Consider the following 23,722-nt stretch of genomic DNA (forward strand, 5'->3'; position numbering starts at 1 on the left):
ATGTAATCTCTTCCAGTTTTCTTATCTTTAAAATGAAGATGAAGTCTGAGATGGTTAGGTACAGGTCAATGATTTTTCATGTACCACTACCTTTTAATAAGAAAAATAATCAAGGAAAAAATTCTATCACACATAAGAATACCTAAGCATATATAACATATATAACAATAACAAGGAAACTAACCTAAAAAAAAAACAGTAAGGAGTGCCTTCTGTATCAGAAACCAACATGTCATATAAAGCTTTGGTAGTTACCATGGTGCCATCAGACGAATCAAGTGTCCAGAGGAAAGTATTTCTGCTCCGATTAAGCAAGGACTTGATTCTCAGTGCTTCTTACCAAAGGTGAGCATCTTTTAATCTCATCTCTGCCAGCAGCACTTCAAAACAAAAATCTCTAACCAAATCTACAAAAAAGGAAATAACTGGGGCTGGGAAGGTGGCTCAGTGGCAGAGCACTTGCCTTGCATGCCTGAGGCCCTGGGTTCAATTCCTCAGCACCACATAAGCAAAAAGAAAAAAGCCAGAAGTGGCTCTGTGGCTCAAGTGGTAGAGCGCTAGCCTTGAGCTGAAGAGCTGAGGAACAGCGCCCAGGCCCAGAGTTCAGGCCCCACGACCGGACCCCCCCCCCAAATAAAAAAGGAAATAACTCTCCTTAAGTGTGTGATTTTCTTTTTGATTTTATAGGAATTTATAGTAAGAACTCTAACACTTTGAGTCTCAGAGGAGACTGAATTGAAACATTTTTTTGTATCCCTTTCATTTCTTTATATTGTCTTGGCTTATATTACTCTGACTATAATTTCAATGTAGTAAATAAGAAATCTGAGGGGGTAAAGAACTCTCTGTTATGAGAGTATTATTTCACTGATTTTTGAATGGCTTTCCTTTTCAGGGCTGTTGGGGCATAAAGTACGAACAGTGAAATTCGCTGTTTTTAGGTATATGGTTCTATGAGTTTAGCCAGCTTAGTTCAGATACTGGGCAGGAGACCAGCCACCAGTTAATGGTGGTCAAAAGAAGGAAAAAAACACCCTCAGGATTGTACAGCTTTCCCCTCCAGGGTCTAACTCCCCTTTCTTCCCTGATTCTCTTACAAAGATTCTAATTTGAAGAAAAGCGCTGAGTGCAGGGGACTAAGCTGGTAACCATCCACCTAGAAAATTCCTATAACATTCCTCAGTGTTGACTAGTAAGGACGCTGGGTAAGGAGCAGCAACAGCTGTCAATGGTGAGGAATGGAGTCTTCAAGATGAAGCACAGTTTACAGAATGGGAAAGTTTCTGAACCAAGAAGAGGAATACAATCAACCAAACAAGGCATTTCATATTTTAAATCTACTGTATTTAACAGAAAGAAAAACTGAAGCAGAGAGAGCAGAGAACGAGGAAGAAACTGGACATCAACAGGGTTGGGTCATGAGGGAATTCTCTGTTTGCCCAGGATTGATATCAGTTCCTCAGGGAAATGAATGATATAATCATTTCAGGATCATGGAAGACTTGTGTTCATAAAAGTATCAAAGGATATTCATAATTGTCATCATTTTGCAGGTGATCCATGGGCTCAGGAGAACAGTCACAGACAAGAACAACAGAGAACTGTGACCTTCTCTGCTCCAACAAGAAAGCAGAGGCAAGAAGCCAAAGGACAAGCATGAGAGCAAGGGGCTGTGCAGCCAGAGCTGAGGAGAGCACCCAGGAGCAAGGGACACAGTGGACTTTAGTACTTCCTGTGGGAGGAGGTGGTAGTGTATTTGATGGTAGAGGTGCTGCCCCCAGAGGTGCTCAGGCCTCCCCCAAAGCTTCTGATGCTTCTGGAACTGAAGCCAACTCCAGGATTCTGGCCACCGCTGCCTTGACCCAGGGCTAAGCCACTGTTGGCACCACTGGCACTGCCATAAATTCTGGAAACAGTGGACTGCAACACGGCTGTAGGGAAAGGACAAGGACACAACAGACACAGTGAGCCAGGTGGTAAGCACTGAGACAGGGAGACACACAGCTCAGTACTTACAGACGTTGGCGGGTCCCAGGCCTTCACCAATCAACCTAGAAGCACAGAAGAGTGAGCTAGAGGGAGGGGTCACCCGGAATCCACAGGAAGACACAAACTAGGAATGGTTCACAAAGAACCATCTTCCAAAGGGTTGTGATGGATGCGTTATTATAAACAGCCAGTTACTCATCATCTTCTGCTTTGAGCTTGATTCTTGGGAATGTCCTCAGGGAGGCTTGCGATACCCACCTGCACTCTTCCCCTTCCAGCAGCTTCCTGTAGGTGGCAATCTCCACATCCAGGGCCAGCTTGACACTCGTGAGATCCTGGTACTCCTTCAGCAGCCTGGCCATGTCCTGCTTGGCCTTCTGCAGGGCATCCTCCAGCCCTTCCAGCTTGCTCCTGGCATCCTTGAGGGCCAGCTCACCTCGCTGCTCAGCATCAGTGATTGTGCCTTGTAGGCTGGCACACTGGCGGAGAAAGCAAGAACTTACAATCTAGGGGTCCACAGGAAAATAAAGCTGATTGTACTTCTTTTCCAATGAAGAGGATTCCAGAACCCCAAAGGATAGAGAAAAACCCCTAATATGTGTTGTCTAGTCTTTTTACTTTGTTTTGACATTTACATGTCTGGAACCATTTGCCAACAACGTCTGTGGTTAAGTCCATGAACCACCCCAGACGAGCAGGTGTTTGGTTACTGAAGGAGACACTTCAATAGAAGAAGGAGGAGCAAGTAGTTTATTTTGAATATAATCCTTAAAGCCAAACAGAGACTGTGTTTGATGGACACCTGTGGATACTACATGAAGTGACCCCAGATTATAACCATCACCATGGAAGTCATGAGAAGTCCCATGATGCTGTGGAGAGCTTTCCTCCCTTGCACTTCAGAAGCTACCATAACCTTGGACTTCCCGCTGCTGGAGCCTCTGCTCTTCCTCCACTTGTTCCACCTGGAATCTCCTGAGAAGGTTTATGATGATGTTCCTCCATTCCTTGCGGCCTGACAGTTTTCCAAAAGTTATCACAGTGGAATTCCCGAGTCCATCATTCCTCTTCTGCAAACTCTTCTAATGCCCATAGCTAATTTTTCTACAACCTTTTGCACCGGGGCTTGGTTCACTTTAGAATATGGATCAATGCACCAGTATGAACCCCAGTGTATTACCTCAGGTCAGGAGCTGATGTCAATCTGGCAGAAGTGGCTCACACCTGTAATCCTAGCTACTCAGGAGGCTGAGATCTGAGGATCATAGTTTGAAGATAGCCAGGACAAAAAAAGTCCTTAAGACTCTTATCTATAAATAACCACCAAGGAGACAGAAGTGAAACTGTGGCTCAAGTGGTAGAGCACTAGCCCAAAGTACAAACGTTCAGGGACAATGCCCAGGCCCTGGGTTCAAACTCCCAGAGCAGCACAAAAGGAAGATGAGGAGGAGAAAAAGGAGGAGGAGGAGGAGGAGGAGGAGGAGGAGGAGGAGGAAGAGGAGGAGGAGGAGGAGGAGGAGGAGGAGGGGGAGGGGGAGGAGGAGGAGGAGGAGGAGGAGGAGGAGGAGGAGGAGGAGGAGGATTGCATGTCCCCTCTCCCTGGTGTTTCATTGTCCCATAAATGCTGCCCATATGATGTTTTCTGTTGCCTGATGGGGTCTAGAAAGAGGAAAAGGAAATGGAGCCTTCTTCACCATTGTCCCCAGCCTACCTGCTTCTTCACGTGGTCCATCTCGGATCTCAGCCTCTGGATCATGCGGTTGATCTCAGCAATCTCCTGCTTGGTGTTACGCAGGTCATCTCCATGTCTGCTGGCTGTGACCTGCAGCTCCTCGTACTGGAGGTCCATCCAAAAGAGAAAAATGTATGTGAGCATGCACATGCAAATGCTAACTCCTACTGCTGGATCAGACCTGAAATATATTGACCTAATAGTTCCTGTTTAAAAAAATTTATGAACATTTAAGGAAAGCTGATGTCACATGGACATTTGAATCTATAAACAAGTCGCAAAGCAGCTTAAGTGAGAGACCACAGATAGCAAAATTCTCTTGGGACCCACAGTGTCTGAAAAGTATCCTGAAAGCCATAATTTAGGGTGAATCTTAAAGCAAAGTTGCCTAAGTCCTCATCTATGGTAGTTTTCTTCTTGCCTCTGAATGACTTTGATTCCTGGCCAGGGATATAAGTCCTATAAAAGTGACTTCTAACACAGCAGGGAACATTTGCTATGATAAGGCCCTGGTTTCCTTTCATTGGACCACCTTGAATGAGCTCAAAGTCTTAGGGTATTCAGGATGGGCACAGAGATCCCTGAGCATCTGCCACCTCCCTGCTCACCTGGGTCTGGTACCAGGACTCAGCCTCAGCCCGGCTCCTCTGAGCAATCTCCTCATATCGGGCTTTGACCTCCACAATGATGCTACTCAGGTCCAGGTTACGGTGGTTGTCCATAGAGAGGATCACAGAAGTGTCTGAGATGTGGGTTTGCATTTGAGACAGCTCCTGCAGACCACAGGGGGCAAAGGTCAACTCTGCCTGTGAAGAACCAGAGCATCCCAACTCCCAGCTCTTCCCACTTTGCTGAGTCTTGTCTGAGTAATGGAAGGGAGGTAGGGATCCTTACTTCTTCAAAGATGGATGTGAGGAAGGTGACCTCATTTCTAAGCCCAGTTGCATTGGTTTTCAGTTCAACCTCCTTCATGGAGGCAGCATCCACGTCCTGGAGAAAGAACCCATAACAGGCAGTCCTCTGAGCCCTCCAGCACAGCCCCACAATCCCAGGTCCCTGGCAACCTCCCTCTTAGGTTGGCCAGAGATACAGAGCCATGACTCTTCTACAACAGGGAACTTGATTCAATCAGCTCACCTTCTTCAGTGTCACAAATTCATTTTCTGCTGCTGTATGCCTGTGGATTTCATCTTCATACCTAGGAGAAGGATATAACACATTTGAGTCTGTCATGGATGAAATCAAAGACAGCCTGGGATCGTACTTTCCATAAATGGAAACATCCTCATGCATCCCTCTCTAAAAAAATACATATCTTCAAGCAGTTTTACAAAGGGGTTTCAATTCAACAGGTCAGTTAATGAGTATAATGTACTTCTCCCTACCCCACCCATCCCCTCCGTTTTCTTTGTTCCATTCTCACATATATACATTGAATACTATTATTGCATTCTCTCACCCTTTCTCTTCTTTGCCCACCCCCTCTTCTTAACCTCTTCTCCTCTGAGACTTCAAGCTCTAGCATCGTGGTGTTCAATTTGTTAGACTCTAGGTAGGTTAGTAGCTCAAAGGAGTAACAGCGTTGGAATTCTCCCTTGCATATACTATGCTCTAGTTAGTATATTTATTTATATATGTGCATCTGACACTGTATACATTATTCTGTATGTTCTCAAGTTAGGATGTTAACTTCTGCATAGAGAAAACATACATCCCTTGTCTCTCTACGCCTGACTTAACTTAGTTTTTCTATATCCATCTATTTATTTGTCAATGACAGACATCATTCTTGGATGTGTAAAATTGTATCGATCAATCAATAGATATGAAAACTGTAGTATATCTATCTATATCTCTAAGATATGCCACAGCATTCATCCTTCTTGATCCACAGAGGCTCAGGTGGTTTTTGTGTCGCTGGGTTTTTAACTTCTCTATTTCTGTAAACTTCCATAGCCCTCTGGGTATTATGCTGTCATTTCTCAACTTTATTACATGCTCATGTTTAATAAGGATTGGTCTCACCTCTTGACCTGAGCACCCACTGTCGTGAGGTGTGAAATTTAACAAATAATCCATTTTCCTCTTTGACTCACTTGTTCTTGAAGTCTTCCACCACACCCTGTATGTTCTTCATTTCTGATTGCATATGATTCCACTCTGTAGTGATGGAGTCCAGATGTCTCCTGAGACTTTTGATGTACTCCTCAAATAAAAAGTCTATGCCCGGCCTCACAGTCTTGGTATCCTGCTTTTGCAGCAGGGTCCATTTGGTCTGCAGGACCTTGTTCTGCTGTTCCAGAAATTGCACCTGCATTTGAGACAAGATGGTTGTGAGGACCTGGCTAGAAGAACAGAATTGTAGGCCTCTCCCTAGTTGCTGTTTCTGACTTGGAGCAGAGGCTCAGGCTTAGGATTCCACATCCTTTTGCTTCTTCCTGGGTACCACAAAGAATACTCTAGAAAGAAATCTCAAGGATCATCACCAAAGGGAACTCACACTGTGAGTTAAGGGGCCAATCAGTGACTTTCAATGTTTCTTCTGTTCTCAGACATAATGTCAAATCTAGTTTGAAGGTAGTAACTAGTGACAAACATATAAGGGTTCTTCATTGGGGATAAAATCTGAATTAGAAAGGATGCCAATGTTACCGAAGAATTATGTTCAATTTCATACTCATTATGAGTAACTACAATGAATTAGCATTTCTACATATCAGACCATTGTTTCATTTTTCTAATGCAGCTAAAGAAGTTTTCACTTTTCTGTTAAATAACTTTGATACTCTCCAGACTACTATTGGATTTACCACTGCCAATGTCACTAGCATCCTTCTGTAATTGCTTACATCCTAAAGAGAGGAAACTATAGCTACTGCTGTGTCTCTGCCTCCTCTGTACTTGGGACAGTCAAGAGTGAGGGTCACAGCAGGAACCAGAGAAATGGAGGACACAGGGAAATTTTAAATGCTAGCTTTTCCTATGTTCTTGTCAGGGCCCAATCCAGCATCCCTGTGAGGAAGTGGTCTGAGGTCCTCTCTAGATCTAGCCTACTCTTGTAGGACACTGGCGTCTATAGCTGGGACTCTGGATGCCTTGTGCAGAACTCAGTGTCCTGCTCACCTTGTCGATGAAGGAGGCAAACTTGTTATTGAGGGCCTTGATCTGCTCACGCTCCTCAGTCCTCACCCGCTGGATGGTGGGGTCGATTTCCAGGTTGAGAGGAGTCAGGAGGCTCTGGTTGATGGTAACTTCTTGGATGCCTCCAGGAGGGCACACAGGGAAGTCTGAGCCCCCATAGCCCCCACCAAAGCTAGCGCCGCCACCACTGAGCCCAAAGCTACCACTGCCAAAACCAAATCCACTGCCGGCTCCACCTCCAAAGCCACAGCTGCGTCCAACTCTGCTATATCCCCCTCTGATGCCACAGCTGCCCCCTGCCATGGAGATCCTCAATGAGCTTCCCAGGCCATAGAGGCTCCTGCTGCCCAAACCAGAACCTGCACCCACTGCCCTGATGTTAGACACACTGCTAAAGCCTGAGAGGCTCAGCCCAGGCACTCTGGCTGAGCCAGAGCTGAAGCCCCTGAAGCTGCTCTTAAGATTGATTTGTCTAGACATGGGTCCTGGAGATTCAAAGGCTACGGAATGCAGAAAGACTGCAGGAAGAGCTGAGGAACAGATGAATGTGCTGCTCTCTGGATGGCTGCTTATATGGAATACAGAGAGACTGGGCCATGTCCTGGACCTTACAGACAGCAAAGAGTTGAACTTTACCAATAATGAGATTACATCTGATTAATAGAAAAGTTATGAAATATTGAAATTGCAGCTTTGGCCTACTTTATTGAGAAATAATTCTCCTGCCCCCAGCTTTGACTTAATCTCAGCACAATAAGACTATCCCTGATTCTCTGTAACAAGGAGTTAAGTCAACATCCTAACAAAGATTCTCCCCATCTGTCTAAACATTTTGGGTGTCCTCTGCTCCACAAAGATGTCTTTTCTGCCTTGGAAATAAAAGAGGTCATGAAAAAATAGATTGCATATGCCTCCACAGACGGCTTAACTTTTACCTCCAATAATTACACATGTTCCACAACACTTTGTTTGTTTTTTATGTAACACGTAAGTCAGGTAGACAAGTAGAAGGAACGTAGTGAGTCCCGGATATGTGTCACCTGCTAGAACCACCAGGATCCCTTGGCCAGCCTTCCTGCTCCACACTTCTTCCCTAGAACTTCACCAGCTCTAAACTATTTGAAAGAAAAAATCTCAGAGATTATATGATTCCTTCAGGAAGAAATTCTGTATTAGTATCTAAGTGATAAAAACCTAAGACTATATCCAAGTCACAATTTGTACTTTAAATCCTCAAGTGTTCTTTCACATCTCTTGATACGTATTTAATCTGCAAATAACCCATTTGTGTTTATTTGTTTTATATTTTTATTTTTATGTTTTATATTTGTTTTATATTTTGTTTCAATCAAGACCCACGTCAATTTTATGCATATGCAATTGGAACATCACATCTTTTTTATTTGTTTTGTTGTAATTATAAAATTGATGTACATTAAACATTTTGGAACCTCTCTGTATTTCTCTCCTTGAAATGTATTTGCCTAAGACCCTTTGCTACTTTTCCTATGGAACCTTTGGGCTTTCCTACTTGTGTGTTTATGATGGTCACTTAATATGCTACTGTCACCTTTACATTTCCTGCCACTTTTTTACACTGACAACTAGAAATTTACTAGTGTCTTAGGATATGTTTAGACAATCCAGCATAGACACAGTAGCTTGTCTATTTAGTATTGAATATTGTTACTAACACATCCACTGGTATATATTCAATATATATTTATTAATTCAATGTTAATATATTGAATTAATTAACTTAATATTAAATTAAATGTTAATTAATATTTTATTTAATACTTTCATTTAAATATATTTTACATGAAATATTTACATATTAAATATATTGGCCCCTTGAGTAATTATGAATTTTTGTTACATGCAGTTATGTTCATTTACATATTTACAAATATATCACATAGTTTATTTGAAAAAATGTACTACTTTTTTTTAAAGTACCTGTTTAAGGGAGAAAATACATGCCTAAAGCCATTTCTAGGTACTCAGTTCTTCAGATAGAAGCAAGGAATATGATCAGTTCTTAGCCTATCTTTGGAATAACTTGATAGCTATGTGGCTCTGCTTTTCCTGAGACCTGTGTGACATGTCTATGTGTATGTATGTGTGCACTTGTGGTATGTGTATGTATATGACATACAGAGAGAAAGAGAGACAGAGACCATGCAAGACAAGTGTGGGAGTTGTATTGTGCAGAAGAAGTTCCTTCTTATAGCTGTAGAAAGTTATACCAGTAAATAAATGCTACTTATGGTTTGTGTATATCTGAGTAGTCTGCTTTGTGTATAAACATATATACATACAGATCCAGGTGGTCATCAGAAGAATGATCATGAGAAGCCAGCTCTGGATAAAAGATATCTATCTCCACAAATGTGCTCCTGTCATTCTAGCTATGCTGGAGGACATAGGTAGATCTAAACTACAGAGTGAACCCCTGGCCCTGTCTTCTCAAAATAATGCAGTGACACTAGATATGGAGTAGTAGAGAATGTATCTGAAAGTAAAGATGGGTTGGAAACCGGGGCTATTTCTGTGTGAAATGAATTAGGCCCATATGTCTACTGAGGCACTTCATTTCTTGAAACAGTAAAGTTTCTCATTGTTCAGGGTCTTGGAGAGAACAAGGCATCTCAGTGAGTCATCCTTGAGGACCAGCAGTGGTTCTTAAAGGAGAGAATTATGTGTGGGGCCAGGCATGGAGGCGCCTGCTTGTATTCTCCAGGTCTGGGGAGACAGGCAAGAGAATTGTGAGCTCAGGCCAGCCTTGGCTACATAGAAAGGCTCCTGCTCTAAAACAAATTAAATTAAATTAAAACAATAAATATTTAAAAATACTGCTGCTGTTGTAACTTGCCCTTGGAAAAATAGTGTTTTTCCTCTAGGAGCATAATTCACTCTTATTCTGATGAATGACTGGGATTGGTTTCATACTTAAAGTTCAAGTTGACATATGTAATTTATTTTAACAACACAAAAAGTGATACCCAAGTTCTTCCTTACTTCCTACCATAGCAAAATTCTCCAGGTTCTTTTTGTACATTTTGGACCCTGGCTCTAAACTCAGCCAGTGTCCAAGGGATCCTACCACCTATTAGCAAACATTCTCAGAGAAACACTATTTACTTTAAAGGATCAACCCACACCATGGGGAGACAGGTGAATCTGCAAAGTCTGATATGCCAAGTATATACAAGGCTGGTACCTGTTAATTTATTAAACATGGAAAGACATCGTATTTTTATTTTACTAGGCAAGTTCTCTACCTGTGTAGATACATACTCTATCTCTGGTAGCTACTAGTGAACCAGTTCAAAGTTCAGGGCTTGAGTATTCTCCAGCCTTTTCTTCTATTCAACTGAGCTCATGATGCTACTTACATTGAGAGGTCAATCTGCTTTATCCAGTCTACTGTTCTTCTAGACCCTGTTAGGGAACAGAAGATGTCGTGTATATATATTCTCACCTGAGCACACACACTCATTTCCATCTATTCCATCTGGATCTTTAAACGTAAGTTCACACTGCTGTGTCCAGCTCCAAATCATTGTAGAGCTCCTTCTAACCTGTTCCCTGGCTTATTGGCATCCTCACTGAAAATCAGGGAGAAGCTTGGCTCTCACTATCTGCCATCTGTTTATTTAATTGTTCTGTTTCACATTGTATGTTGTTCAGATTAACTTCAGGTAAAGGCAACTACTCTGAGTGTGTCTGAGTGCGTTTCTATGAGATTAACGCATGAATTGATCAACTGAGGTAGAACAAATTTCCCTGGTTGATGTGAGCAGGCTTCATTCCCTTAGTAAAACAGGGAGAAAATAAAAAGGCTGAGTCAGAAAACATTCCCTTTTCCCCCACTGTCTTTCTGACTGTGTTTATCCTGCCTTTGGATTCATAATGAAACATTGGTTGTTCTGTGCCTCCAACTGGCTAACAAATCTTACCACTTGTCAGTCTTGAAAGTTATAATAAATCAATCTCTCTCTCTCTCTCTCTCTCTCTCTCTCTCTCTCTCTCTCTCTCTCTCTCTCTCTCTCTGCACCTTGGTTTTACCTCTAAATTTATCTGGATGTGGATTATGCATATACAATATACAATATAGATATAAATATGTGTATACATGTACATGCACATATTCTGTTTCTCTGGGAACACTAACTAATCCACATGTACAGAAGGTTCAGAATTACTAAGCTATATCCCCAAGAGATCTGCATTATCACTGACAACACAGTACTTACTCGGAGCTCCTTTTCTTATAGTCTTACACACACCTCTGTTCCCAGTTCTCCTAAGGTCAGCCTTGTCTCTCCCTTTCCACTTAGGACATATTTCTACCCAATGTAACTTTAATTTCTTTTTCTCATCTCATTTCTCTAGATGGACTAAACATTTCAATGCCGCCACTAACAGTGATGAGACAGGACATGCTTGTTTCAATGTCAAACTTAGTGAGCAGGTTCCAGTGTCTCATCATTAACTTCTTACTTTAAGTTGTTAATTACATTTAGTTAATGTAATTTCTAAAACATTTGAAGATTATATCCTATATACTTTTCCTGCATTGATTGATACAGTTGCATGGTATTTTTTTTCAGTTCTTTCTGGGACTAGATTGTATTGTTTGGTTTTGATTAGAACAAAACCTTCTTGGCTATGGTATATCATTCTTTTAATACTTAATAGACGAGGTTGCTGCTATGTTGTTGAGATTTTGTTCTCTGTGTATAAGAGGTATTTATTGATTTTCAAAATGATTTTATGCAGCTCCAGTGGTAAAAGAGAGTTGTCTGCCTAAAATGAGACAGAAAGAACTCTCTGCACTTTTATTTCCTGGAAGTACATGTGGAGAACTGGTGCTGTCCCAGTTACAAGGTTACATGTTATTGAATTAATTTTTGTAGTGAGAATATGAAATTCTGATTCTCATTCTCTGTGTGAAACCTGGTATTTTTCCAAGGATGTGGTGCATTTTTATCAAAACACACAATTTTATTGGCAGATAATTATTTGTTGTTATTCTTTATTATAGTTTAAATCTTCATGTGATGTTTGTATCTTATCTATTTAAACCCTCATGCCTACACAAACTTTTTAAACCTTCATTTCATATATTGCTATACACAAGATGATTGTCCTTTCTATTTTTTTCCCTTTTGTATGTCATAGATACATGACAGCACATGTTAGAGGTGGGCTTATATGAGTCATCTAATATCTACTGTTGGGAAAGTCTGGATAGGAAGAAGTAAGGAAGTAGCAATGTAAGAGAGTACCCTACATCACTAAGGAGATGATCAGAAATAACACAAAAAAAGATACTGATGGAACTGGATCCAGAACTACATCCTATAAATTAATCAGTTCAAGAATTGTAGGGAGACAAGTGTCACACGTTTGAGAAAAAGAAACTGATACAGCTCTAAAAACAAGTTCATCTTGACTGACCCACACACCATGTCCTAAGGCTTTCCTTACTCAGTCACAGATGGAAACCAAGGTGATCCACTTCTCAGAAGGAGAATAGGTCCGTCTCTTCTGACAACACCAACTGGGCTGCTTGGAATCTCTGAGATTTTAGGGAGTGATCCCATTCTAGTTTTGTTTTTGTGCCTCCCTCCTGCCCCCAAAGAAAATAAATATCTGAGTAGTATTTCTGGTTCTTTGAATCCTGGATTTTTCAACTGGAATATCTCTGTGTTTCCTGTGTTGGAGATTATGCAACGCACATCTGTGTGTGCATCTTTCTGCATTTACACTATTTCCTCAGACCACATCCTGGAAGTGCAAGTCCAGCATACTTAATCATTCTTCACATTTGTTCTCAGGTAAGTTTACTGGTCATAGGAAATTTTAAATGAAAATAAAAAGTATAGTCTTCATTTCAGATGTCATTTGCTCTAATTGACAAGAACAAGGTCTCTGCACTTGAAGTCAACACTGGGGGTGTGGTCTCAGAAACCAAGACAGAGGAATCCATCCACTAGATGCTGGCTACAATTATCACAGTCAGTGCTCCTTTCATATGGAGCCACATCTTCAAATTCAGCACCAGTGTTTAGAAAATGTTTTTTAAAAACTGTATCTAGCTGGGCGTGTATGCTTACACCTGTAATTCTAGTGACTCAGGGGGCTGACATATGAAGCTTGTGGTTCTATGTCAACCTAGACAGGAAAGCCTGTGAGATTCTTACTTCCAATTAACCACCAAAAAGCCAGAAGTGGAGCTGTGCTCAAGTGGTAGAGCACTAGCCTTGAACAAAGCTCAAGGACAGTACTTAGGACCTTAGTTCAAGCCCTAAATTTTTCTTATCAGGATTCCCTAAATATTTACATTGTGTTAGGTGTTAGAGGTTGCATAGAATATGTAAAGAATATGGGAGAATGTGCATAGGTGTTTTGCAAATACTCTTCTGTTGTATATCAGGACATGGAGGAAAGCAGAAGCCAGTGACTGGGAACTGGGACCAGCCTGCCATGGATTCTGAGACACAAATGTATACAGTAATATTAGATAAGCCCACCCCACTCCTGTAACACGAAATTTGAATGAAATATGGTCTGAATGTCAGCAGGCCATAATGTGCATCAAAAATAGAAATAGCCACTCTAAAAGAATTGAAAACACTTCAGTGCATTATTTTATAAATCTGCTTTATTTGGCAATTACAAGAAGGCAAGGGAAGAGATTCTACACCTCATAGGACTTTTCACTTGTTCACTTAAGATACTGTGAAGGAGGCTCCCACGGGGGTCAGATGGGATTTACATGGACCAGTGGAAATCAAAAGGAAGCTGCCTGCCTGAGTCTGGAGAAGGACCCAGAGAGAGATTTCGAGAATGAAGATGGAAGAGATTCTTTTCTTGTCATGCTTGATCTCAAAGATAAACAGTCCAAGGGATAAAATGAGCATCAGATGTCAGTGAACCATGATGTGAAGTCAGAGGTTGACATGGGGTCTGGAATGGCAGGAACAGACAGAGGAACACCGAGGCGTCCTCAGCTCCAACTAGAGAGCAGGGGCAGGAGAACAGAGAAGGACAAACACCTGAGCAGAGGGGCTCTGCAGCCAGAGGTAAGGAGAGCATCCAGGGACCACATCCAGTGGTAGACTTTAGTGCCGGTAGCTCTTCCTGCTGGAGGAGGTGGTAGTGTATTTGATGGTAGAGGTGCTGCCCCCAGAGGTGCTCAGGCTGCCCCCAATGCCTCTGCCACTGCTGGAACTGAAGCCACCTCCCAGGTTGTGACCACTGCTGTAGGAGTAGCTGCCACTTCCGCCTAGGCCTAAGCCACTGCTGGCACCACCGGCACTGCCATAGCCACTGGAGACGGTGGACTGCATCACGGCTGTGGGAAGGATACAAGGAAACGACACACACAGTGAGCTCCCTGTGCCAGACCAAGCCAGCTCACAAGGGCTGAGACAGGAAGACACACAACTCGATACTTACAGATGTTGACTGGTCCCACGCCTTCACCGCTCAACCTGGAGGAAGAATAGAGAAGTGAGACCCAGGGAGTTGTCACCTGCATTCTGTGGCATGTCCTGACCCTTTCCATATCTGTAATGGCTCTAACCAGTGTCCTGTAACTTTATGCTCAGTGCCTGACATCCTGAAGGTATCCTCAGAGTTTACGGGCCACGTGTGGTGGTACCCACCTGCACTCCTCGCCTTCCAGCAGCTTCCTGTAGGTGGCAATCTCCACATCCAAGGCCAGCTTGACATTCATGAGCTCTTGGTACTCCTTCAGCAGCCTGGCCATGTCCTGCTTGGCCTTCTGCAGGGCATCCTCCAGGCCTTCCAGCTTGCTCCTGGCATCCTTGAGGGCCAGCTCACCTCTCTGCTCAGCATCAGCAATGGCAGCCTGCAGGCTGGCACACTAGGAGGGGAAAACAAGCCCAATGAATTTAATAGTCTAATCCTCTCACAGGAGAGTAGCCTTGCTTCTTCTTTCCCATTGAGGAAAAGTCCTAGAACCCACAACTAGGAGCTATCATCCTTCCTGGCCAATGTCTTTGCAGTCTGAAATTTGGTCTAGTCTTGTAAATCATGCCTTTACTCTTTGGGTTCACCATCCACATGCTGATCTAGATGATAGAGGTGGTAGATGTAATAATGTATTTAAGGCCAGGGGTATTGGGTGAACTGGATCTCACCAGTTGTTTGAACTGCTTTCTCCAAAGACATCCAAGGAGCATTTTGGAAGATCACATAGAGATGCCGGACTTGGTTATACAAATGATCAAGTCTTCACATGAATTTCTTGGGCCTTAGTCCCATTGGTGAAGCTCTAAGAATGTGGGCTATACTGCTCTTACTCTCTTTCACCTGGGATTCTGAGCAAATTCATAGCACTGTTATGCATGCTTTCATGTTTCTATTTCCCATCCTGTCTGTGCATTTCAGAAGTCAAGCAATTTTCTTACATACACATTACATAAAGCATTGATCATTGCAGCTGGTTCTGTCACTATTCATCGATCATGATTATGTCTTTTAACCAGTGGGTACCTCCTCTCTGAAGCTTCACTAATCCCTGGGAAACTCCCCCAAGTGATAGTTGATGACTGAATACTAGATGGCCTCGCAAGAACAGAAGGTTTTGTTCACCACTGTCCCCCAGCCTACCTGCTTCTTGACGTGGTCGATCTCGGATCTCAGCCTCTGGATCATGCGGTTGATCTCAGCAATCTCCTGCTTGGTGTTGCGCAGGTCATCCCCATGTCTGCCTGCTGTGACCTGCAGCTCCTCGTACTTGAAAAAGAGAGAAAACCCTATGTGATCACATACTTACAAAGGAGGATTTTTACTTTAGAATCAGACATCTAATACTATTAACCTAAGGGTTTTTTATCTCTCATGATATATTTTAGGAAAATCTGATGCCACATGACCTTTGGTTGAACAGAGGTCTGTAGACCATGCTAACTAGGACTGTGGCAATGTGCTAGGGACTGGCAGTGTCTGTGCTGTCTACTGAGAGCTAGCAGGCAGGGTGAGGTTTAAAGAAAAGATGCCTAGATTGTTATTTCTATTAGTTTTCCTCCTGCTTCTGGGCTCTATGCATTCGAGATGTAGACACAACTCTATGTAAATGATAATCAGCACTAACAACTAGGAGCAAATCTACTTTAAAGTAAACTCTTTAAGGTAAACTCATAATAGTGAATATTTATTTTATGAAGGAAAACCACAGATTTCTTTCAATAGATTCTTCTTTCCTCCCATATTCAGTTAATCAATGAAGGCAGATCTTTCCATTATTCTATGTGAGGGACACAGGGATACCTGACATCTGCCACCTCCCTGCTCACCTTGGTCTGGTACCAGGACTCAGCCTCAGCACGGCTCCTCTGAGCGATCTCTTCATATTGGGCTTTCACCTCTGCAATGATGCTGTCCAGGTCCAGGTTGCGGTTGTTGTCCATGGACAGGACCACAGAAGTGTCTGAGATGTGGGTTTGCATCTGAGACAGCTCCTGAAGAACACAGGGGGCAAAGGTCAACCCTGCCTGTGAAGAACCAGAGCTTCCCAACTCCCAGCTCTTCCCACTGTGCAGAGTGCATAAAGGAGAGGAGGGAAGCTTACAGCATCATAGAAGGCTCTCAGGAAGTTGATCTCATCCCTGAGACCGTCTGCCCTGGCTTGCAGCTCCACCTTATTCATGTAGGCAGCATCCACGTCCTAGAGACAGAACCCACCAACAAGGGAGGAGTCAGCTGAGCCTCCATCTCCACCTTTCTGCCCATCTTTCTGTGGGATGGGCCAGAGAGACAGAGCCATGGCTCTCCTTCAGCAGAGAACTGGAAGCTCTCAGTGGATCATCTCACCTTCTTCAGGGTCACAAATTCATTCTCTGCTGCTGTGCGTTTGTTGATTTCATCTTCATATCTAGGAGAAGAAGGGATTAACACGTTTCAGTCAGCAAGTTGCATGACATCAAAGCAACCTGTAATCCCACACTTCTCATGAATCCAAGTGTCCAAATCCACAGATGATTTTACTCATGCTTCATTTTCCACTTTTTGCTTCCCCCTATCCATCCACACCCTCCTCCTGGAAATCTACACCTTGAGCAGATTTACTGTTACTGCTGATTATTATTTGCCTAGGCATGATTGCTAAGGAATCATGCCCACATGAACCCCCATTAGTGTTCACCTGGTGCTTTAGAAATGTGAGCCTATTTCTCTTCTTCAACTCACTTTCTCTTGTAGTCCTCCACCACGTCCTGCATGCCTCTCAGCTCAGAGTCCAGGCGGCCTCGCTCCCCAGTGATGGAGTCCAGCTGCCTTCTGAGGTTGTTGATGTACTGCTCGAACAAAGGCTCCAGGTTGTGCCTCACAGTCTTGGTGCCCTGCTCCTGCAGCAGAGCCCATTTGGTGTCCAGGACCTTGTTCTGCTGTTCCAGGAACCGCACCTGGAGGGAGCCAAGTGTGAAAAGATGGTTGGATTTCTCTTGTCTATGACAGACTCATTGTCCTGCCTCCCAGATGGGGTGCGTCCTAGGGCCACTTGGGGATTCCACACTGAGACCCCAGGCCCTCTCTTCTAGGGCAGGTGGGACCCATTTGCACCAGGAACTGCTGGCTGCAGCATGGCCCTGGCTTTTGCTTCTGCAAAGGCCCTCAGCTTCTGTCTGATAAATACATCCACCCTGTTCATCAATCCACACCTCACAGGAGGCTGGGAGCTCATCAGGGCCCTGCTGAAACCAGGAGCTCTAAGAGGGCAGCCTCTGGGTGGGAACAAATTAGACTCAGTCTCCCTGCCTGCCAGTGCAGTTAAGAAAGAGGGCCTTGAGGCCAAGACACAGAAACAACTGATCACACCTGCACAGTGTGAAGGCCTCTACACAAAGCCTAGTAGATCTTCCCTCTTCCCTCTTTGTTTGGCATTTACTCTCCACTCACAGGGTGCATTCCGAAGGGCCACAACTCACCTTGTCGATGAAAGAAGCGAACTTGTTGTTGAGGGTCTTGATCTGCTCACGCTCCTCTGTCCTCACCCGCTGGATGGTGGGGTCGATTTCCAGGTTGAGAGGAGTCAGGAGGTTCTGGTTGATGGTAACTTCTTGGATGCCTCCAGGAGGGCACACGGGAAAGCCTGAGCCCCCATAGCCACCACCAAAGCCAGCGCCGCCACCACCGAGCCCAAAGCTACCACCGCCAAAACCAAATCCACTGCCGGCTCCACCTCCGAAGCCAAAGCTGCCTCCAACTCTGCTGCCATATCCACCTCCGATGCCACAGCTGCCCCCTGCCATGGAGATCCTCGATGAGCTGCCCAGGCCATAGAGGCTCCTGCTGCCAAAACCAGAGCCTGCGCCCACTGCCCCGATGCCACCGCTGCCCCTGGAGCGGCACACAGACACACTGCTGAAGCCAGAGCGGCTCAGCCCAGGCACTCTGGCTGAGCCAGAGCTGAAGCCCCTGCGGCTGCTGCTTTGGCTCCTGATGGTGGTTTTGCTAGACATGGTTCCTGGAGCTTTGAAGGCTGGAGAATGGAGAGAGACTGCAGGGCAGAGCCAAGGAACAGATGAGTGAGCTGTGCCCTGGACAGCTGCTTATATGGGGTGCTGATGGGCTGGGCTGAGTCCTGCCTGGAAGGTGAGCTTGCAGAGTGGGAAGGGCTGGGCTTTACAAATAATGAGATCACACCTGGATTATTAGAAAAGTTATGAAATATTGAGGTTGCAGTTTTGACTTTCTTTAGTCAGGGAAAAATGCTCAGGACGCCAGTTTTGACTTGATCTGAATGCAATAAGTCAGTTCTTAATTCTCCATATCTCAGAGTTAGTCACTACTCAAACAAAGGTTCTGTCTGTTCTCCTGGAGTTGGAGAGTGTGCCCAGTACTGGCTGTACCACCTGTGGTCTTTTCTCCCAGGAAGATACTAGAGATTACTTTAGGCTAATAGAAAGATGACCGTTTTCTTTCCATGACTAGGAATGTGAAATATGACTTGTATTCATTTCTATAACATTTAAACACAGAGAGAAACCTCATAATGAACCTTCATATACCTGTCACCTAATTTTAACAATTGCTAGGTCATCCCCAGTCCTATTGTTCCACATTTCTTTTCTCTTCACTCACTGACCACAAATTATTTGAAACCACATCCTAGAAATCATATTATTTTCCTGTAGGTATTTTAATATTATAAGTAAAAATGGATTCTTTAACACAATAGATTTAAATCACTTTTACACCTTTAAATCCAATAACATCAAGAATTATTCAACTGATTCTAATCTTCCATATTTTTAAAAATATTAGTGTGTGTGTGTGTGTGTGTGTGTGTGTGTGTGTGTGTGTGTGTGTGTGTGTGTGTGTGTGTGTGTGTGTGTGTGTGTGTGTGTGTTGGTACTGGGGCTTGCTCTCAGGACCTGGACACAGTAAACTTAGCTTTTTTGTTATAGACTGGCATCCTACCACTTGAGCCACAGCTCCACTTCCAGCTTTTTGCTGGTTAATTGAGTATGAGTCTCAAGAGTTTTTCTACTTGTTCTGACTTTGAACTGCTATCCTCATATCTCAGGCCTACTGAGTAGGTAGGATTATAGGTATAAACCATCAGCACCTGGTAGTTTTACTGATTTAAAAATATTTTTGTTTGTCCGAATCAGCCAGATAAGCTTCATGTTTTATTTTATACTGTTCAACAATATCTGTTTAAGTAATTTACATTATCCACTCCCCTTGCCATAATTTTTTTCTCTTAGCAGTTTACTTGTAAATGACTGTGCAGTGTTTAATCTTTATATCTCTCTACTTGCTCATGGTGTTTTATTCTGCATGGTACTCTTTCTTTCCTGTTTCCTATATTCAAAACATGAAGCTTAATAAGACTCTCTAATTTATCGACATGTTTCAGAAGTATATATAGCAGTATGCCTATTTAAATACACATTTGTTATTTTTATCTATTTACAAATTGAGTATGTAATAAGTGTTTAAGGATCAAAACATGCTAAGGTTTTCCCCACCAATTTCTACATACATAAGAAAAACAGTGTTTTTAGTTCCTTCTAGGAACTTCAGTTGGTTTTTGTTTTGTTTTGTTTTTTTGTGAGATGTGTTCATTTGTGTGTGTGTGTGTGTGTGTGTGCATGTGTGCGCATGGGTAGGGCTGTTTCTTTTGCAGATATGAACATTTTCACGGACATATAAATATTGAAAATGTTTTATATAAGTAACACATATGTAATATATATGTTATACATATTACATATATATTATATATTACATATGTTGTCTTTTCTGGTTATTCTTGTTGTATCCACATCATCTCTCCTGTCTCCAATTTTTCTATGTGTTTTAAGCATTCTAGATCCCCTTTCTTAACTGTATACTGTTTTTAACTGCTTGTCTTTCCTTGCATGTCCCTAAGTGGCAAGCAGCCTTATGCTTCTCTTTGTGCTGTTTTCAAGTTAGTCTTCATCCATGTATGTGCCTTTATGGTTTTTTTTTCTGTCCCTTTTCTAAACTCTGCCAGCTAATGTAATCTTTTGCTCTCTCACTATATTGTTTCTTAATTCTCTTACTTTGCATTTAATTATCTTACTTTGCATTTGCTAATATTTCATTGTGACATTTTTTTTACTGAGTGTTAAGTGCCTTTTGCTTTGTCAACTGCTTTCTTGCCTGAGTCCACAGATCTTTTGTAGGTCCTGCAATGGTTCCTTTCTGAGCAGTTCTTATTTTTGAAATAGACATCTTCAGAAGTATGTGGAAGGAAAAAACAGGACTATTTCCTGGCTAACAGGAATTCTCATTATGACACACAGCTGAGTAATTCTCTAATTCAGTTAACCCAGCAAAGATCACTGCACTATAGCTCACAAGCTCTCTGCTTTCTTTGTCTCATCATTAAAATGCTGCTAATAAGCACCAATGCCATCAACTTGACTAGGCCTAGGAGTGCCCAGATATTTGGTTACACATAATTCTAGGTATATCTGTAAGAGTATTTCTGGATGAGATCAAAATTCAAGTTTGTTAACTGACTAAGGCCAATCTCTTTGTCCTAATTCAGACAGGCTGTTTTACTCTGTTTAAGGTATGACTATAATAAAAGGCCAAGTGCTAATCCTCTGTGGGACTGCCTCTGAGCTGAGACATTGCTGTTTTCTACCTTCAAACTTAAGCTAAAACATCAGCTTGTTCAGGGTCTTTGTCTGTGTTTTTGATTGCAGTACTGGCTTCTTTGGGACTTAGTCTAGAATAGGGTTATTGATTGTTATGGGACTCTGGATCACTGTGTAGAGATACTGGGATTATTAACCTCCCAATTTAGATCTACATGTTCTTTCTTCTTTCTTGCTTGCTTCTTTCTCTCTTTCTTTTTTCTTCCTTTCTTGTCTTTTTTGTGGTACTTGGGTTTGAATTCAAAGTTGGTGCTTGTTAGAAAGATGCTTTAATACTCGGGCTATGTCCTCAGTTTTGCTTCTGCTATCTTTGAATTGGGTCTTGATCTTTGCATGGCAAGTCATCAACCGTAAGAGAAATAATTGATAAATAAGACTTCATTAAAATTAAAAGTTCTAACATTGAAACAAGGACACAGGATGACCCAGTGCAACAATAATACCCACAAGACAGCATATTGGAAATGGACTTTACAACTTCGGGGTGGGGGAGGTAGGGCAGGGAAACGATAGTGGAAGAACAACGAAGGAGGAGGTAACAATGCTCAACATGAAATTTACTCATTACCTTACTCATATATCTAACCCCTCTGTATAGCATCTTTACAATAAAATAAAATTTAAAAAAATTAGAAGTTCTTCTCTGTAAAAGCCAATGTTAAGGAGAAGTCAAACCGCAGACTGGAGAAAATATTTGCCAATAATAAACTGTCATTAATAATGTACAAAGAACTCTTAAAATGCAACAATAAGTACATAAAACAACCTAATTATAAAATGAGCTAGGTTTTTTCATTTGTTTTTGTTTTTGCTAGTCCTTGGTCTTAAACTCTGGGCTGGACACTGGGCCTCTTTGTACTCAAGGCTAGTGCTCTATCACTTGAGCCACAGCTTCACTTTCAGCTTTTACTGAATAGTTTATTGGAGATGAGAGTTTCATAGAGTTTCCTATCTGGGCTGGCTTTAGACTGAGATCCTTAACTACTCAGTCTCCTGAATAGCTAGGATTACAGGCATGAGCCACCAGAGTCCAGCAAAATGAACTAGTTTTTAAAAAGGACCTCACTGAATAAAGTAACTGTTGACAATTTAGCATATGCTGACTTGTAGATGCTCCATGTCATAGGTCATCAGAGAATTAAAATGACAATGAGATATCACCACATAGTGTTTGTTACAATGTCCAAAATTCAGAGCTCTGACAGCATAAAATGTTAGACACAAGCTCTCTCCTGCATGGCTGGGTGAGCACAATGTGTCACAACCACACTGGAAAACAACTTGGCAGTGTCTTTCAAACCTAAGCATACTTGTTCCAGACAGCCCAGCAACCACAGCCCTCCCAAATGAGGTGAAAAAATGAATTGCACAAAAACCTACATGCTGATGTGGGTTTTTGAAGCAGCTTTATCCTAATTGCCAAAAACCTGAAGGCACAAAATGTCCTTTGGTAGGTAAATGGATACATAAATCAGTACATCAAGACAATGGAGTATAATGAAGCACTATAAAATGAGTTATCATGCTATGACAGGGCATGAATATTACTAAATGAGAAAAGTCAATCCGAAAAGTCTACAAACCATGAGAGTCTAACTTTTACGGAAGATGGTAAAAGCATGAATGACACTCAGAGTTGGGAGAGGGAGGGATGAATAGGTTGAGTATAGTAGACTTTAGGATGAGACTATATGTTGCTGTTATATTAAAGGCTATAGTGGTTGATACATGTTCAAATGTAAACATGCATTTTTCCCAAAAACACATAATAGGTAAAACAACAAGACTGAATTCGGATCCAAATTATCGACTTTGGATAGTAATGGTATGCTACTGTAGTACATTCATCAGCTAGAATGCATATAACTAAGCTGGGTGCTGGTGACTCACACATTGCAGTCCTAGTTATTCACGAACCTGAGATCTGAGGATTGAGGTTCAAATCTGAGCCAGCATAGATGAATCTGTGAGACTCTTATCTTTACTTACACAGCAAACCAAAACAGAAGTGGATGTGTGGCTCAAGTGGTAAAGTACCAGTCTTGAGTGGAAAAGCCAGCAAGAACACAAAGCCCTGAGTTCAAGCTCCAGTACTGGCACACACACAAAAGGTACCTCCTATTAGGTGTTGTTGATTGCTTTTGAGTGCTGGAATCGCTTCACACATTTACAATACATGACATTTGTTCATGGTATGTAATTGTCTATATGTCGGTAGAATTCAATCTGATACATTTCATTGAACATTTCTGTGGCTATATAAGAAGTTTTGGGTTGTAGCTCTTCTTTCTGGAAATGTCACTATCTAGTTTTGGTGTTATAGTGACACTATAGAGAATGAGTCATTGCTCCTTCTGCTTCTGTGAGATTATGAACATTTAGTACAGTTGAATACCAGAACTGCCTGTAATCCTAGTTACTCAGAAAGCTGAGGTGAGGTCTGACGATTGAAGTTTGGAACCATTCCAGGCAGACAAATCTGAAAGATTCTTATTTCAAACTATCAGAAAAGAAAACAGAATTGGAAGTGTGGCCCAAGTAGTAGAGTGCCAGCCTTGATTGACAAAGCTGAGTCAAAGTTCAGAGCCCTGAGTTCAAACTGTAATACCAGCATGAATCATGAATGTACACACACACACACACACACACACACACACACACACACACACACACACACACACACACA

General features: G+C 42.4%; 2 protein-coding genes across 3 annotated transcripts; both read right to left on the reverse strand.

The window, feature by feature from the left end:
* Positions 1–1,722: 1,722 nt before the first annotated feature.
* LOC138838203 (keratin, type II cytoskeletal 6A-like) lies at positions 1,723–7,342 on the reverse strand. Its single transcript, XM_070037441.1, has 9 exons — positions 6,845–7,342; positions 5,818–6,032; positions 4,859–4,919; positions 4,616–4,711; positions 4,330–4,494; positions 3,701–3,826; positions 2,248–2,468; positions 2,017–2,051; positions 1,723–1,931 (listed from the first exon to the last, which is right to left on the reverse strand). The coding sequence occupies exons 1-9, from the start codon at positions 7,340–7,342 to the stop codon at positions 1,723–1,725; spliced, it is 1,626 nt and encodes a 541-aa protein (XP_069893542.1).
* Positions 7,343–13,946: 6,604 nt separating this feature from the next.
* On the reverse strand, positions 13,947–18,360 carry LOC138836914 (keratin, type II cytoskeletal 6A). Of its 2 annotated transcripts, none has more exons than XM_070035621.1 (9): positions 17,827–18,360; positions 17,090–17,304; positions 16,715–16,775; positions 16,473–16,568; positions 16,198–16,362; positions 15,512–15,637; positions 14,542–14,762; positions 14,333–14,367; positions 13,947–14,228 (listed from the first exon to the last, which is right to left on the reverse strand). In XM_070035621.1, the coding sequence occupies exons 1-9, from the start codon at positions 18,358–18,360 to the stop codon at positions 13,996–13,998; spliced, it is 1,686 nt and encodes a 561-aa protein (XP_069891722.1). In that variant the 3' UTR covers positions 13,947–13,995. The 2 variants fall into 2 exon arrangements, with proteins under 2 accessions (XP_069891722.1, XP_069891713.1); XM_070035612.1 differs by having other exon boundaries at positions 14,282–14,367.
* Between the last annotated feature and the right edge of the window lie 5,362 nt (positions 18,361–23,722).

The sequence above is a fragment of the Dipodomys merriami genome, unplaced genomic scaffold, assembly GCF_024711535.1.
Source record: "Dipodomys merriami isolate MVZ:Mamm:240054 unplaced genomic scaffold, mDipMer1.0.p SCAF_10, whole genome shotgun sequence".
Taxonomy (NCBI): Eukaryota; Metazoa; Chordata; class Mammalia; order Rodentia; family Heteromyidae; genus Dipodomys; species Dipodomys merriami.